The following is a 16,704-nucleotide window of genomic DNA, read 5'->3' as shown; positions in this document are numbered from 1 at the left end:
CCGAGAGCCAGCGGAGTTGGAGTCGCGGGAGCCATTTTGGTCGACATCGTCACCTCCGAGAAGCGAAGCCCCGAGTCTTCTACCGGGCAGCGGCAGATTCTCCCAAGAAAACAAAAAACTTTTACAAAGTAAGTGAAATCTTCATTGGGACTTTTTGGATTTTAAAAATTAACAATCGGGAAAATTAGGAGAGATTCAAAAACGGGACTCGATCTCTTCCTAATGGTCAATTAAGAGGCGCATTAAACATTCCAAAGCCAAAAAAGGGACTTCGTTCCTAGCACCCGAAAGAAACAAAAACTTTATACTCCTTCACAAACCCCGGTGCCGATACCTCCTGAGGAACAGTAAGTGCACAAAGGGGAAAATTTATTTGACAGCTGTCAAAGCTGTCAAAATTGCTAAAAGACAAGGAAAATTCATAAAAATTTGTTGAAAGTTCAATCGGCTGCAAGATTATACTAAAAGAGAAGTATCTGGAATTAAGAGATGTTCTATTGTTGGAAAACTAAAGACAATGGAAAGAACAGGCAAGATGGAGGAAAGCGTGAGTGAATGGAAATTTCCAGTGTACTCTGCCTCCTAATCTCCTGCCAGTCTGTGGTTAGAAGGAATGAAAACAATGTATTCACCAAGCTTCCAAGAGACAGTTTTGAACTATTTAGAGATTCTGAAGGACATTCACAGGACACTGCAACACTCCAGTCCAACATGTTCAGAGACTTTGGTTCAAGATCAGGACTTAGAGGATAATGTGGAAAGCCTATTTGAGAGCAAAGAACAAGAAGTGGATTTGGCAAAAACTGAAGTGGAATATAAAAAATGTGACTTGGAGGAAGAACAACAAGGACTAGAAAAGGAAAATGACAGCTGTCAAGAACAACAAAATGAATTAAAGATTCAAGAAAAGAAGGCTCCTGGAGGGACTAAAAATTGGGCATGGGCAACTGAGGGAAAGGAAAGGCAGAGGGAGGGGGGGACAGAGGCCTGGATTTGGAAGTGGGAAAGAACGGGTGTGGGGTGAAAATTTTTAGTTAAAAAGTATTTTGGTGATTGATTAACGGTTTCTGAAATATTGGCTGGTTAAAGGACTGCTGATCCAAGGGGGGGGGGGAAGACACCGGGAGGAGAAAGGAGAGTGAATAGATATAAAAATTTAGTTTTCTGGAGGGGAGTAGAAGAATGGCTTGGGAAACAATTTTTGGATTTGTAGCAACATGTTTGTGTTCAGATAAGTGTCTGGATGGAGGGCCGCCTTCCCCCCTCTCTTTGCTCAGAAGCACCTGGTGGCAGAAGGTTCTCTGGGGGGGAGAGGAGGGGGTGGAGGGAAGCCCAGACACAAAAATGGAACCTTTGAAGTGCTGCGCCTAGCAGGTTCCTCTTGTGGCAGGAGGGGACTTGTGGGGAGGCAGCATGAAGAAGGAGGAGGAATAAGTTAATATTATAAGGATAAGATTTGGAATTGGAGTAGAAAATCCGCCACAATCAATTAGAGAAATTAGGAAAACCAGGAAGAAGAGATTTGAGGAAGTCACAATTATAATGTGAAGAAAATAAGAATTGGGAATTTTTAAATTTTTATTTGTTTTCTTTTTTGTTGTTGTTGTTGTTGTTGTTGTTGTTTTATAGGTATTGTGTTTATGTTTTGTTTAAGGCTTGTGTTAAAGGAGCAGCTGAGGGGAAACCAATCCCCAGAGCCCCTCCATCCCTGTCCTTTCAGTGGCAGGGAGGGGATGAGGGGGGAGGGGGGAGGTCAAACCCAGCCTTACAATGGACCCCTCTGATTCTCAATGCCCACGGGTACTACTGGTGGCAGAAGTGGACTTGTGGGGGGAGGGAAATTGGAGGGACAGATCATGTATTGTGTGTTTTGCCTGTTTTGTTTCTATAAAAAACCCAATAAAAATTATTATAAAAAAAGAATACACAATAGAGCAGGAATGGGGAACCTCTGGCCCTCCAGATGTTGCAGAACTCCAGCTCCCATCAGTCCCAGCCAGCTGGTTGGAGCTAGAGTTCAATGAGATCTGTAGGACCATCAGTTTCCCACCACTATAATAGAAGAAGGCCCTGCTTTTCTCCCCACTCCATTTTTAAAACAAAAACTATTTGCCAATATAATAGAAAGCAAGAGAAAAATAAACACTGCCAGTTTACTCTATCTTCAGGGTCAGTTTCAGAGAATAGCATTGGGTGGTTGACTTTTGGCCCACCGGCAGTTGTGCTGGCGGGTATCATAGGGTACCATCTGGTCCCCAGTGCTGTTTAACATCTATATTAAGTTGGGAACAGTCACCAGGAGATTTGGAGCAAGGTGTTACGAGTATGCTGATGATACCCAACTCTCCTTCTCTTTAACACCTGAACCAGGAGAGACTGTGCACAATTTAGTCTTGGTAGTGTGCTGGGTAAACTGACTCTGAATCTTGGCAAGACGGAGGCACTGTGGGTGGGTGGTTCCCAAGTCCAGATAATTTATTGCTTGCTTTGCATAGGGTTGTATTTCCTCTGAAAAACCAGGTTTGTCAACTGGGGGTGCCTCTATATCAGGGGTCCCCAAACTACGGCCCCCGGGCCGGATGCGGCCCAATCGGCCTTCCAATCCGGCCCGCGACGACCCCCGCCGCCCGCTGCCGCCGCCCGCTCTCACAGCGCGCGGCGCAGCGACAATCAAAAAAATCGGCAAAAAATCGCCAAAAATCCTTTGTGCGCATGCGTACAGGCCTCTCCCGACCCGGAAGAGGTCATTTCTGGTGCACTTCCGGGTCGGGGGAGGCCCATACGCATGCGCACAAGCGATTTTCGGCTATTTTTTTCCGCCCGTGCGCGTGTGCGCATGCGCACGGGCGCGCACTCCCCCGCCCTCCGGCCCACCGCGCGGGCACTCCCCTGCCGTCCGGCCCACCGCGCGGGCGGCGCGGCGGGCACCGGCCCGCCGCTCGGTAAGTCTGGGGACCCCTGCTCTATATCCACCTTTGTTGCTAGAGACCCAAGTGACCTCAGTGGCTAGGAATGCCTTCTACCAGCTAGGGTACATAAGATAGGTAAAGCCATTTCTGGACCACAATAGACTGACGATGGGCTGGTAGCCTATCGGACTACTGCAATGCGCTCTATGTGTGGCTGCCCTTGTAGTAGGTCAGGAAGCTGCAGCTGGTGCAAAATGCAGCAGCTGTACTGCTCACTGGGGCAGAATATTGTCAGCACCATGTTATTAAAATCTAAGTGCTGGTCTTTTGCACCTGCTTCCAGGGCGACTCTTGGAGTTCTAGTAAAACACATAAGCCTGGAGTTGGAGTCTGTTTTTCTTTGTTCTGAACAATGTTCTCTTCCCCTTCTACACACACACCTATCTGTGAAATCAGTGCATTGTGAGCGTGTGTTCCAGTGTATAAAAACAATGTCAATATTGTTGTGAAGTAGGGAAGACCTCAGCTTAAAATATTTATCTGTCTATGTGTGCATACCTGCCAACTCAGGATGGCATACAATGGATCTGATGAAGTGAACTCTCAACATAATTTGACTACACTGCATCCCCTCTGGAGCCTATTCTTGATATATCTGCAATTAATGGTAGAGGAGTTCCTGCCAGATTCTTTATGTTCTGCTGTGAAAAGCAAACTTTTTCTGAGGTCCACAGAACTCCCTGAAGGCAGTGGGACTGACTGATGGCTTTACTTTGAACTACAAACATATTTCCCCTGTGCCATGTAACTGCTTTTGAGTGTCTGCTAAGTTTGGAAGACGTTATGCCCTTATGAAGACCATGTTCTGAGCAGGGAGTTGGAACTAGTTGACCTCAAGGATTCCCTGTGGGATGAGGGGGCTCTCTTTTCAAACAGCGCAAGCCCAGACCCCACATTCCATGCTGAGCTAGCTACACAGCTCTTCGTCTTCCAAATGACCCACAGGGCTGACACCAAAGGTCAGCATCAGTGGACACCAGGCAGGGGTCTTTCAGTGATGATGGCAATGCAGTGGGGCCACTCAGAAAGGGCATCTTGGCCAAGCCCCCCCCCCAACCTGGATCTAGAGCTGGGGCTGCCTATGCATCACAGAAGAGAGAGGTGTTAGCAAATACACTTGTTGGGGGGGGTGGGCCTCTGCATTTCAGAGCATGCCTCTCCTCCTGCATCTTGCCTTTGGCTTGTTCCTTGCAAACGGCAGGCACGCTTGTGTGCCTTCTGCAGATTTCCCTCCTTGTTTGCTTTCCTACCTCCGTTGCTTGAACAGGGTTTCTGAAAGGTTGCATGCCAGTTTACTCTGGGTTAGAGACTTCCCGTCTGTCCTTTGCTATGTTTATTCAGGATGAGATCATCTTCGCTCAGTCCACTGTTGAGCGTGTGTGTGTGAGAGTGTGAGTGTGTAAATGGCATTTATAATTAAACCTCTGCCATAAACTGACTTCAGAAACAAACCAGAGAGCAAAGTTGGGGCAGGGGAGGGAAACCGCATATTCCTGTGGCTTTCCTTTTAAAAAAGGGGGGGAAAAGAAGAAGGTGCTTTTCTTAGAATTTGGAGAGCACGTCTGACTGCGTCCTGTCAGCACATCCTGCAGCAGGGAGCCCAGCTGTATTCCAGTAAGTGCACAGCAGCACAGAGTACACACACAGGGCAGGAAAAGGCTGCTCCTGTGGAATCAGTGCATTGCGAGTGTGCGTTCCAGTGCACAGTGGAGCACGGTGCATGTCAGAGCTGCTGAACCATCACAACAGTGGAGCTTCTTGTGCTGTCTTATCTTCCAGTATCCAGCTGCCAATCGCACCCGCCAGTTTCCTGGGACAAAGGAGTTCAACAAGCCTCCCAAGCATTTTGCGACCGTAATAGCGCTGGAACTTCAAAACGCAGATTTGCATGGGTGGAGCAGTAAGCCATACATCTGTATGTATGATTTTGTAAAGAAAAGAGCCGTTTCTTAATGACATAGATACAGGTAGAGTTCCACAGCTGCCTTAGATTGCAGAATTGTAGAGTTGGAAGGGACCCTGAGAATCATCTAGTCCCGTGGTTCCCAACGTGGGGCACACGCCCCACAGGGGGCAATTTGATTTTTAAGGGGGGCAATTCAAGAATGAGTTAGAACTTTTAGGCTTCCTCCACGTGAAAAGGATGTCACTTTTTGAGTAATAAGAATATGTCATGGGATGGGGCATCAGGATTTTAGAAATGCTTAGGTGGGGCATGGCCCAAAAAATGTTGGGGACCACTGATCTAGTCTAACCCCATACAATGCAGGAATATGCAGCTGCAGGATTGTACCTGCAAATTTTGGCATTATCCTCACCATGCTCTAACAAACTGAGCTACACCCCCTACACCCCTTCCCCAAACTGGCACCTGCCAGATGTTTTGGACTACATCTCCCATCAGTCCCAACCAGCACAGTGAGCGGTTGGCGGTTTTATTAATTCATTTGTTACATTTCCATCCCGTTTCTCCTCTGAGCAGCACAAGGTGATGTACACAGTTCTCTCCCCTCCCCGGTTTTTATCCTCACAACAACCCTGTGAAGTAGCTTAGGCTGAGAGACTGTGACTGTCCCAAGGTCACCCAGTGACTCTGGAAGGATTTGAATCCTGGTCTGGCAGGTCCCAGTCCAGCATCTTCACCATGACACACACTCACACGCCACCTGAAGAGCGTTGTAGGTCAAAAGATCTGAAAGGTATCATGTTCAGGAAGAATGCTGAACACTAGGCCATATGCACCAGGCAGCATGGGAAAACTGATTCATACCCAGTGCTTTTCTTCTAGGAAAAAAATGGTGCTGGCACTGTGTATCCTTGAGTGTTTGAAAAAAAACACTGGCGAGACCCTTCCCCCTCCCTGCTTTGCAGTGTTATGGGTAGGAGACAGGTACTTTATTACAAAAGTCATGTGACACAGTCCACGACGAAACTGGAAGCAAGGCATTTGCTCCTAACATTGTAGTCTGGACATGCATGAAAGGCAAACGTTTGGAAAACTGCTGCTCTTAACTGATCAAGGATAAAGTCTCTCTTAAAGCCCCGTTTAGTCAATTTAGGACATTCTTCACAACACACGGCGCAAGGAGCAAGCACTGAATCCCAGTAAGAGAATAAAGTGTTCTTGTCCTAAGGAGGAAACTATTGGCTCCCATGCATTCTTCATCCTTCCCACTTCCTCTCTCTCCATCATGTTAAAGCACAGAATAAGCATTTCAGCAGATTCTGTTCCCTCAGGAATCCATTATGAAGTGCTGTGTAGGGGGAGAGGAAAATGGATCTTGTGTTGAGAACACATCCTATACGAAACAGCGATAAAACGCATTCCTTATCCATAGGACCTTCAGTTACTGTAGGGTACTGCATACAGTCCCCAAACATGGAAAGTAAATTGATAGGGTCAAGTAGGAAATGTGGGCAGGTAAGCTTTAAGTGTTTTATAGTATGGTTGGCACCGGTGCCACGACTGCTGTTTTTCATCACTGTGCTTGACCCATCCTGAACGTCATAGAATCATAGAATCGTAGAGTGGGAAGGGACCACAAGGAGTCCTGTAATCCAACCTCTTGCAAAGCTGGTCAGCTGAAAACTGGGCAAGGGTGCTGGCTTCTATGCTTAAAGTAAAAGGTAAAGGTAAAGGTCCCCTGACAGTGAAGTTCAGTCACAAACGACTCTGAAGTACTCCTCCGTAATTGTATATATTTAGTTTTGGGGGCTGGGGGAGAACACGTTGAAGGCAGTCTGTACATGATCAGAGACACATTTATCGTATTTATTCTCTCCCATATTCCAGGATCCATCACTCATGCTAATTAATGTTTTTGAACCTGAGCCCTTGAACAAATGAGGCCTAGGTAAGTGCATGATTTCCTCGGTGTTTTGGGATACAGGGCATCATTTTTCCCGAGGTTTAGAGCGGGCACCATGTTCCCTGTGCTTTGGAATTGTAAATGTAATAATATACCGTATACAGGGCCAATGAGGGCAATTATTCAAGAGGTTTGATTAAAATGAGCAGGGATAAGGCTAGACAATCAAGACTAATAGTACTTGCAAGAGATTGCTGGCCGTGAAGCAGGCTAAGGGCTGAGCTCGACTTTATAAGGGACATATCGCTGCCATAGATCTGCACCTCGCCTAGTAAAATTTCTTGTAAAAGGCATGTTCAGTGTAACAGTATCCCGTTGGATTTTTTTCCACTTGCAGTGGGTTGGGAAATGCTGAACAAAGAGATCTCACTCCATACATTTCTCTGACTAGATACTGTCTGGGAGAATGGAGGGGAGAGATGCTGATTGGTTGTTACAGAGCAACTTGCACAACACTAACTTCTGACTGAGGTCCATGGAAAGAGCCAGGGGATGACCTACAGACTGTGATGCACAATGCGGACATCCTCCTAACCAGCTGCAGTCTTTCTCTTGTTGAATCTCAGGCATTCAGGCTGTGGGATCAGTGAACACACGTAAGGGAAATGCAGCAGGATGAAGCCTTTGCCTATGTGGCTGGACCCACAGCCTGTCTCCAAGTGCAAGCTTCCCAATTGCAGAATGGAAGGATCATTCTGCACATTGCAGGGACTCTGTTCAGACGTCCTGCACACATGTTCATTGATCACACAAATCGAACCATTATCTCCTGGCTTACAGGGTTTTTTTTGGTTTTCAGCTACCTGTGTCTGTGGATGCGGCTATGATTTGTGTTTTAGGGGTGGTGGTTTATATTTAATGGTTTAACTTACACATGCGTACATATTTAATGTCGAATTATCACAGACACACACATTAAAAACGCACGCATATAGATGGGAAGCCTTTGGCATGCTTTAAACATCAGTGCTTGCTACATTGCCATGTAGAGGAAAATGAGATTTGGTGTTCGGCATGTCCTAGGCTACACTCATTGGTCAAATGGTAACCCCCCCCACACACACACACACAACAGTGCACTCTAGAATGTGCCACCAGGATCCTTTGCCAAACAGTCAAGTTCCATGGCAAATGATCAAAGGTTCCATAGCGGAGAGGTCCAGTGCTGTATTTAGGGTGGTGTGAGTGGTTCCCCTGTTTTGCCCAGGGGGTGCAAAACAGAGAAGATTCATAATTGAGAAGATATATTTGGGGGCCTCACTCAGTGCACCATATTACCAAAGATTACCAAAGTCCACCCCAATAGGCCACCACAATAAGGGTTTCTTTAACTTTGAGACCCACTGATTAAAAGCAAGTAAAAGCTTACTGTGTTGGTCATTTCGATCCATTGTACCATCCACTTTGCCATCAGGAAGTATCCTCAAGAAATGGCCTCCGTTGCTGCAGTAGAGGAGTTTGGGCTTCTTGTAATTCCCCATTGGGAGATCAAACTTCTCCGTCAGAGCTGTGAACGTTGTGATTTCCCCTTCAGCCATTTCTTGCACGGTCTGGGTGTCTGGGTTTCAGTCCTGAAAGAGAATTTCAACAGGCCCATAGATAATAGCAACAGTCCCTTTCCCCCCTTTTTCTCCCTCTCCCTCTCAACATTCCTCCATTGCTTCCACCCACCTTGCGCATCACCTGCATGAAATGAGAGACCAAGGGTCACAGGTTGCCCACCCCTGCCTTATGAGAAGATACCAGAAGCAGAGGGGAAATGGGGAAATGTTTTCATTGCTGCTTTTGAGATATGCCAGCAAAACAAAGGGGGAGCGGGGGGGGGGAGGAGGGCTCTGCTGCCTGCTGTTTTGGTGAGGTTTTTGAATAGCAGCACCTACTGCCAAAGCAATCAGAAATCAAGGGGGTGGTTAAAAGAAACTGAGGAATGGGAATCCTTTTCATCTCTGAAGAATGAGCTGGGTTAGACACAAAGCTGTTTCTAAACAGAGGTTTCAAGGTATAGGAAATGAACAGCTTGAGACAACCCAGAGGGTGTTCCTCAAGCCAAGCTCTGTTGAAAAACTACTCTGATTTTTTCCGTGGGGGGGGCACATGGAAGAGCATCAGCCAGTGCTGCAGCCAATACTGGGTCTGAGTCTCCTCTTCACCCAGTGGATGAGATACCCTCTTATACTGCTGGGCTGGAGGCAGCTTTCCAGCCAAAAGCCCACAATTCAACTGAGTAGCAAAACTGTTTAGTTTCTTCTTTTTATTGTCGCTATTATTTTATTTTTCGGTTGTCCCGAACCGCCTGATCTTAGGGACCTATGCTGAATGGAGAGGCACAAAAATAGAAAACAAAAAGTAGGACGGATATTGACAGGTCCAGTTCCAGCTCTTGTATGACCCATTTAAACTCTTGTGTCAAAGCAGACAGTCTACTGACTGCAGGTCATAGAAGATACCCTAGGAGGTGTCTCTCCAAGCACCTTGCAGCCTCTTGTCTAATTTGTCTAGTACAAATAAAATAGAAAACCAATTCAGACCCATTCGTTTTATTTGTTAAAACAAGGAGGGCTTGACCATGACGCTTCCTTCCTGTATATACAGTGGTCTAAGAATCCAAGTGCTTCTCCAGATTGTTTTAGCAGAACAGCTCTATGGGACATTTGGAAATGATTTAGTTAATTCCACGTTGCTTCTCTCCTTTTAAGATTCGGCACTATTTTTAGAACCCATCCTTGCTTGCCAGCAGCCTTTGACTCCACAAGAGAAGTTGAATGAATACTATTTTCCACCCCCATTGTCCCGCTGTGCTAGACGTGAACGCTGTTCTCATACTTTTATGACCGTGTCGTTGGTATTCTGCACACAGCTCTCCTCATGGGCTCGCTATTATACTTTTGGCAGGGAGAGGTTGGGTTTTACGGGAATGAAAGTGTGTGTGTGTGTGTGTGTGTGTGCGCACACACACACACACACGAGGGAGAGAAGACAAACCAAAGACAACATAAGGGGCCTGATTTTTCTGGTTAGAGGCCTAACCCGCTTAATGATTAAAAAGCTTGGAGAAGGCCAGGAGGCTTCATCCAAGATGACATCTCCCTCCAGTGCTTTGCAGCAAAGGTGGAATAGTCCAAACTAAGACACCCTGTAAGGAAAGGCTTTTGGCCTTGGCTTGGCCAGGGAAGTAATGAATGGCAGCACAAAAGCATAGGCATCTCAGGCAATTTGGGAAGCAGTTTTGTCTACTGATTTTAGTCACTTGCACCCAGCTTCAGTTTTATTTATTTATTTGAAAAATAATTACATACTGTTATATCACTAAAAGAAAAAAACACACACAGCAATAATACATAAAACATGCCATAAAGCCATATAAAAAGTTTAAAAACAGACATCAATGAACCATGGTGGACTGTCTCATTTGTAGGCAGGCATTCAGCGCAATGTTTACCTGGAAATAATTTGCACTGAGCTCAGTAGCCCTCAGTAGCTCAGTTCCACTAGAACTCTCCTTGGTTGGTTGGCATCCGTTTGTCTTGGGAGACAATGGGAGGGTGTGCCTTTGGGGAACTCTCTACATGCCCTGAAATGATGTGCTTGTTTTCTCCTTGCTTCAAACAATGAGTCTAATGCCTTTGCACAGGAGTCAATACTGTGTATTTAGAAGTAATTAGACTTGGGTATACCCCCATCAAGAGAAGCTGAGGTCTTCCAGTCAAAAAGATAGGGGAATTTCCCCATGGTGACTGATATGCATAATGAACTATGTAAATGCAGGCCTAGTTAGTCCCCTGGAATCTCTGCCATATCTAATGCAAATAGAAATCCTTATTTAGCATTCATTAATTCTTGACAGTTATCAAGGAGCAGTTTCTATCAAGCAACTTCTATCAACCCCAGGTAATTAGATTAAACTGCAATTTACATTTCCTTTAAAAGTCCTCCACCTTTTCCTGACTTACTAATTCATGACAGCTCACTGCCACATACCCTTTTGTCATGCAATGTCCTTGCATGACAATGTCCTTCACATGATAGTCCTTCACATGATAAATGTCCTTCACACAATAATCCAGGCATCCCCAAACTGCGGCCCTCCAGATGTTTTGGCCTACAACTCCCATGATCCCTAGCTAACAGGACCAGTGGTCAGGGATGATGGGAATTGTAGTCCAAAACATCTGGAGGGCCGAAGTTTGGGGATGCCTGCAATAATCCTTTGTTTGTGAGCCCAGGCCAGTCAGGAAGTCTCCTTCCTATAACTGGGCACCTCTCTGTCCCCAATCTGTTCATTCTCTTTGGTCTGACACTCACCACCCTGATCCACATAACTTGTTTCAAAGTTTGCCCCTACCTCGTGGATACAGACTGGAGTAGGACATCTTTTTTCTGAGCTAGACCCTGTACCTTTGATTCCTGTTCCCATTTCCCTGCTTCTGTTTCTCTCTTTCTTTCACATTATTCAGGACCTTTGCAGGAAAGCCCTAGTCAATTACCACAAGGAAAGCTCTTTCGGTTTTCAAACTTTATTGGAGGGTTCTGGCCCTGGGTGTGGCTACCTGAATAAACTTGAACCTAAGTCTATGCAGAACTTGTCAAATTACAAAAGAAGACCCCTTGCAAAAGGCTTAGCTTAATTAATGTGCAGACCTAGGGCTTCCCCACACTGGAGGAAACCGCTCTTTAGCGCTCAGTCAGAGCAAACAGCATACTTTGGATCTGACCCCAAATTTAATTTCAGTCCTTTGTTATTTGATTATTTAAATTACACGAATATAATTTATTATATAATTGGATTATTGTAATCATCTCAACATGCTGTACTGTGGATTTAAATATGTGTTTTTCTTGTTTGTTTGTTAAATAAATAGTATTTTAAAAACCACTGAGACTTGTTTCCTCATCTTTGTCTACACTGTATTTCACTCTTCATATGTTTTAAATCTTCTTCCGGGTGGGGTGAGGTATAAACCTGAGGGAACTTTTAACGAAATATTTTTCTTGTTCTTCTTTAAAAAACACACACACCAGCCCCTCACTCCCTCCCACTTTCAGTTGTTGGGTAAACACAATACTTTTGTCTCTATCCTGCCCGTTACAGTAACATTTAAGTAATTGCTTATGTACAGACTCCTTGGTTTATGTGGCTGAGCGATTCCTCCTGCCAAGCAGAGAGCTGCCTCAGACATTCTGTCAGGTTATCAATATTTAATACAAAGGGATCATAAAATCTGATGGATTTCTTTGTACTCATCTAATTCTGCATCAAGAGAACACATCGGACAGAAATGAAAAGTACATTGTAAATCTAGTGGGCTGGAAGAACAAGCTGGGGGCGGGCAGAAAATTTGGTCTATATGCTTTAATAGAAAATTATTTCATGCACTTTAAATATATTGCAGTGCCTGTTTGGGGGGCTTGTCTGTGAGTTTCTTGCCCATATTTGTCTGTTCTCTTCCTCTCCTTCCACCTAACCTGCTTCTTCTAGATCAGTGTTTCCCAACCTTTTCCCAATCATGGCCTCCTTCTGACCTCGTTTCCTTCCTGTAGGTGTAGCTGGGGGGGGGGGCAAGCTGCCCCCCAATAAATAAAAATCAATACAAATTAATACAAATATGAGGTTCTGCCCCGTAACAAAAGCCTGCCCCCCCCTAAGAAAAATCCTGTCTACGTCCATGCTCTCTCTCCCCCCCCCGTCCTACCAGTAGAAAGGTAGCTATAAATAGAACATGTTTTATTTATATTTTGTATAATTTGTACAAAATACATGGTTGGCCACTAGAGAGTCCAAGTTAACTCTTCTCCCTTGCCTTGGGCCCAAACCAGATGTGAAGTGAATTAAACACTTTTAGAAAATGTAAATAGCAGCTGCAACCAGTAGTGGCACTTCTACTGGCTTAAAAGAAAAGCCTGACTAGCTTTTCAGAAACCCTTTAATTGAATAACATTTTGAGGAAATGCTTGAAGTAACTGATATGATGGTTTGAAGTCTTGTTTATTCTGTTATATTTTACTCTAGGAAGATCCATTCATCCTAAATAGAACCCAATAAGGTCAACATGTATGTACAACTTTTTAAAAAAGTGATCCCATTGAGATCCCAAGATGAAAAATTGCAGGAAACTCTTAGAAATATGAAATAATCAATACATTTTTTGGAATTTTAAAACCATATTACTTTTTTAATCACTTAATTTTATTTTTTTTAATGTAAATTAGCTTTAAGATTTAAAGAAAGTCCAACATGTGCCATATCATATTAGACTCCATGAAGTTCTGAAGAGATTGGGTTTTTTTTAGTTTTGAAATATATTAATTCTGGTCTGAGCTTTCAAGGTTTTTGTGTAGTCCGTCAAGGCCAAAATTGTCAATTTTTTAAAATTTCAAACCTTCATAACTCAAAAACGGGATGAGATAAAAAAAATTAAAAACTGAGATCTGGGACCTTCTCTTATACTGAAGATGAAAGCAATATAAAATGGTAAGATAAAAGTCCCTGGATCACTTGACATGGAATTACCCTATTGCAACATCTCTCTATAGCGCCCAGCTACACAACCAATGGCTTCCTTTGTAGTAAAATAGTTGACAGTAAGAACTTAAAACCACCTTCACCTTCCAGCTGAAAATGGGTGAGGGAGCACAGGCACCATAATTTATCTTGCAGCTTTTTATCTTTGTGCCTATTTAGTTTGTGTTGTGATGCTTAGTCCCTCTTGGGATGGAGTTAGGGGCAACAAAAATGAACCTAAGTATAATTGAAAAATAAATGGACTTTCTGCCTGTTTGGTGATGTCTTTGCAACAACTTGGAGAGCCAGTTCCATGTGTTATTTGAATTCAGCGTATTTACCTACAACTGGTTCGCTTACGGTAGTTTTGGCATGTCCCTTGAATACAACTGAAAATTGGCTTGCAAGAGTGACACCTGGTGGATAAATTTGGTGTGGCTGCACTCTCTTCCATTGAAAAAAACCTCGTACTTACTTAAGTGCCACCCTTGCAGGACTCAATATCAACCTTAGCAGCCAGTTTGGCCCATGTCCAGGGGTGATCGGAGTTGTAGTATAGCAAGAAAGAAGTAGTAAGGCAAGAAAGAAGGGGCATGATAGAAGTGTTTGAAATTATGTGAGATATGGAGAAAGCAGGTAGAGAGGGATTACCCCCCTCCCCCTTCTCATAATATGAAATTCGCAGCTGAATTTTGAAAGATTCTGGAAAGACATAAGAAAGTATTTCTTCACATAGCATGTGCCCCTTTGAAATCTGTGGACATAAGCAACTCCGGTTCATTAATTTTAACAGCTCTGCTCTGATTGTGACTTGGATAACAATGAATATCATTCATATCTCACAGCTATCACAAATATCAAACTATCGCAAATGCAAAATCCCAATACTGTACCAGAAACATCCCCTTACCTATTTATAATTCCATCTGTTCACAACAGCAAATTAAATTAAGTGCATCATAACACACTATATTATATAATCTCCTCTTCATGAACTTAGAAAAGAAAGCCATGTTTCAACAACCTGTTATACTTCTGCCCCAAAACACTGTGAATTGCAAGTAAGGAAGAGAACTTTATTCAGGCTCATAACAGCATGAGCTCAGTACACGAACAAGGCAAGAGATCAGGGGTGCCAACTTGAATAAAATATTGTGGGGGCCCAGGTAAGCCCCGCCCTGCGTAATTGATCACATGACACAGTGCACACACACCATTTGAATGGGAATGCCCACCAACTTTGTGGGGTCCCAGCCCCCTCAAATATCTTATTGTGAGGGCCGAAGGCCCCCCCCCCCCCGGCCCCTAGGCAAGAGATGCAGGATTGAGAGCAAGCATCAGAGATGTCCCAACTGCCCCCGCTGCGAAGCTTTTAAAGATGACCTGAGATGAGACTCTCTCTCAACATGCAAGATCGCTACTTATTCAAATGTGCACTCTGCCTGGGTAGGTGTGCCTGATCCCACCTACAGAGGTGACACCTGGTTCCTGGTGATGAGTCTGGGTCCTGCCCTTCCTACTCTTCCTCTGCCTGCTCAGCCCCTCCCACTAGTGAGTTGAAGTCCCGTCCCCCCACTCCCCAGTGGGCAAGGCCGACCAAAGACATTTCGGCACCTGAGGCAAACCACAAAATGACATCCTCCCTCCATCAGGGAGGAAGGGGTGAGAGAAGAGTTACATCGGGGGGGGGGGGGGCGACGACAAAGCTCTACATCAGGATGGCTTTAAAAGAGAAAATTCATGGAGGATAAGGCTACCAGTGGCTACTAGCGGTTCCCTCACTGTGAAAAGTGAAGCTACAGGGAACCATGTAGAGGTCTTTAAATGTTTTATTTTTTATTCTGTTTTTAATGTTCTGTTGAAAGCTGCCTAGGGTGGCTGGGGAAACCCAGCCAGATGGGCGAGGTAGAAATAGTTAATACTACTACTACTACTACTACTACTACTACTACTACTACTAGTCACAATGCCTATGGTCTACCTCCACTGCCAGAGTCATCAACTGTCTGAATATCATTTGCTGGGAATCACAGGTAGGCTGAGTGGTTCTGCACTCATCTCTAGCTTCAAGGCTTCCCACAGGCATGTAGTTGGCCACTGTGAGAACAGGGTGCTGGATGAGATGGGCTTGTGGCCTGATCCAGCTGGGTTCTCCTTAGGTTCTGAATTATTTTTGCATCCATATTCAAATAAGAAAATTGTTCACTGCAGACAGTCAGTTCTGAAATCTATACAGAGGAGAAATGTTTTGCATTAAAAACATACTTGTTTTCTCTGCCTAAGGCAAGCTGCTTTTCTAGCATTGCCAACACAGAATCATAGACTTGCAGAGCTGGAAGGGACTACAAGGTTTATCTAGCACAACCCCCTGCAATGCTGGAATCTTTTGCCCAAGGTGGGGCTCGAACCCATGACCCTGAGATTAAGAGTCTCATTCCATAATCTATTTTATTCATAGAAGAGGATATAAAATATTTCTTTTTTGCAGTTAAAAATGTGTGATATAACTATAATTACTGTTCTCTGATTAATCCCCAAACGGCTAGAAAGACTCTCATGATTAGAGGCAAAAATGCAAACCAATCCGTATTCAAACTATGTTTGAATTATACTCAAAAGGAAATCAAAACACTTATGGTACCTTTTGCCAAATACAGAGCAATTCTAAAACATCTGCATTAACGTTGCTTGCTCTTTATTGCAATGCCAATACTCATCAAGTTAAAATTTTACTTATATTTCAAGCATGTAAAGGCTTTTTTTGTTTTACCCTGGACCGATCTTAAACCTTGTATCAATGGATGCAAATTGAATCCCCCCCAAGCCACATTTCCATAGCAGTGACTGTATATTAACTCCTGGATCTATTACTCAAGTTTATTAATCATATAACTTTTCAATAAAGTTTTGAAAATCAAAAATCTTTCTTTTTTTAGGTGAAATTGTTGCACTAGGGCAACAGAGTGCTTGAATCCACTTTAATTTTGCAAATGTAATTTTCCAATATGCATCTGAAATCCTCACACAGAATACTGACAGCCTGAATGCACCCTCCTTGGCACTGCTCCTGACAGCATCCTAAGACCCCTCTGCTGGCTTTAGGATTTTGGCTGTAATATGTTGGATAGGATCAAACCTATCCATTCTGAAGGAAATCAGCCCTGAGTGCTCACTGGAAGGGCAGATCCTGAAGCTGAGGCTCCAATACTTTGGCCACCTCATGAGAAGACTCCCTGGAAAAGACCCTGATGTTGGGAAAGATTGAGGGCACAAGGAGAAGGGGACGACAGAGGATGAGATGGTTGGACAGTGTTCTCGAAGCTACGAACATGAGTTTGAGTAAGCTGCGGGAGGCAGTGGAAAGACA

At 44.3% G+C, this 16,704-nt stretch overlaps 1 protein-coding gene across 3 annotated transcripts in view; it reads right to left on the bottom strand.

The window, feature by feature from the left end:
• FGF1 (fibroblast growth factor 1) overlaps positions 1 to 16,704 on the bottom strand; it is a 53,460-nt gene that overhangs the window by 8,661 nt on the left and 28,095 nt on the right. For all 3 annotated transcript variants that reach the window (XM_035105367.3, XM_088661879.1, XM_060271690.2), the window contains one exon: positions 8,208 to 8,409. In XM_035105367.3, the coding sequence (XP_034961258.1) occupies positions 8,208 to 8,376 (169 nt within the window). In that variant the 5' untranslated portion in view covers positions 8,377 to 8,409. The remainder of the gene's footprint in view (positions 1 to 8,207; positions 8,410 to 16,704) is intronic.

Source organism: Zootoca vivipara, chromosome 2 (assembly GCF_965207765.1).
Source record: "Zootoca vivipara chromosome 2, rZooViv2.hap1.1, whole genome shotgun sequence".
In the NCBI taxonomy this organism is placed as follows: domain Eukaryota; kingdom Metazoa; phylum Chordata; class Lepidosauria; order Squamata; family Lacertidae; genus Zootoca; species Zootoca vivipara.
Note: the sequence above shows the minus strand (reverse complement) of the source record. Positions and strands in the feature narration are given on the sequence as shown.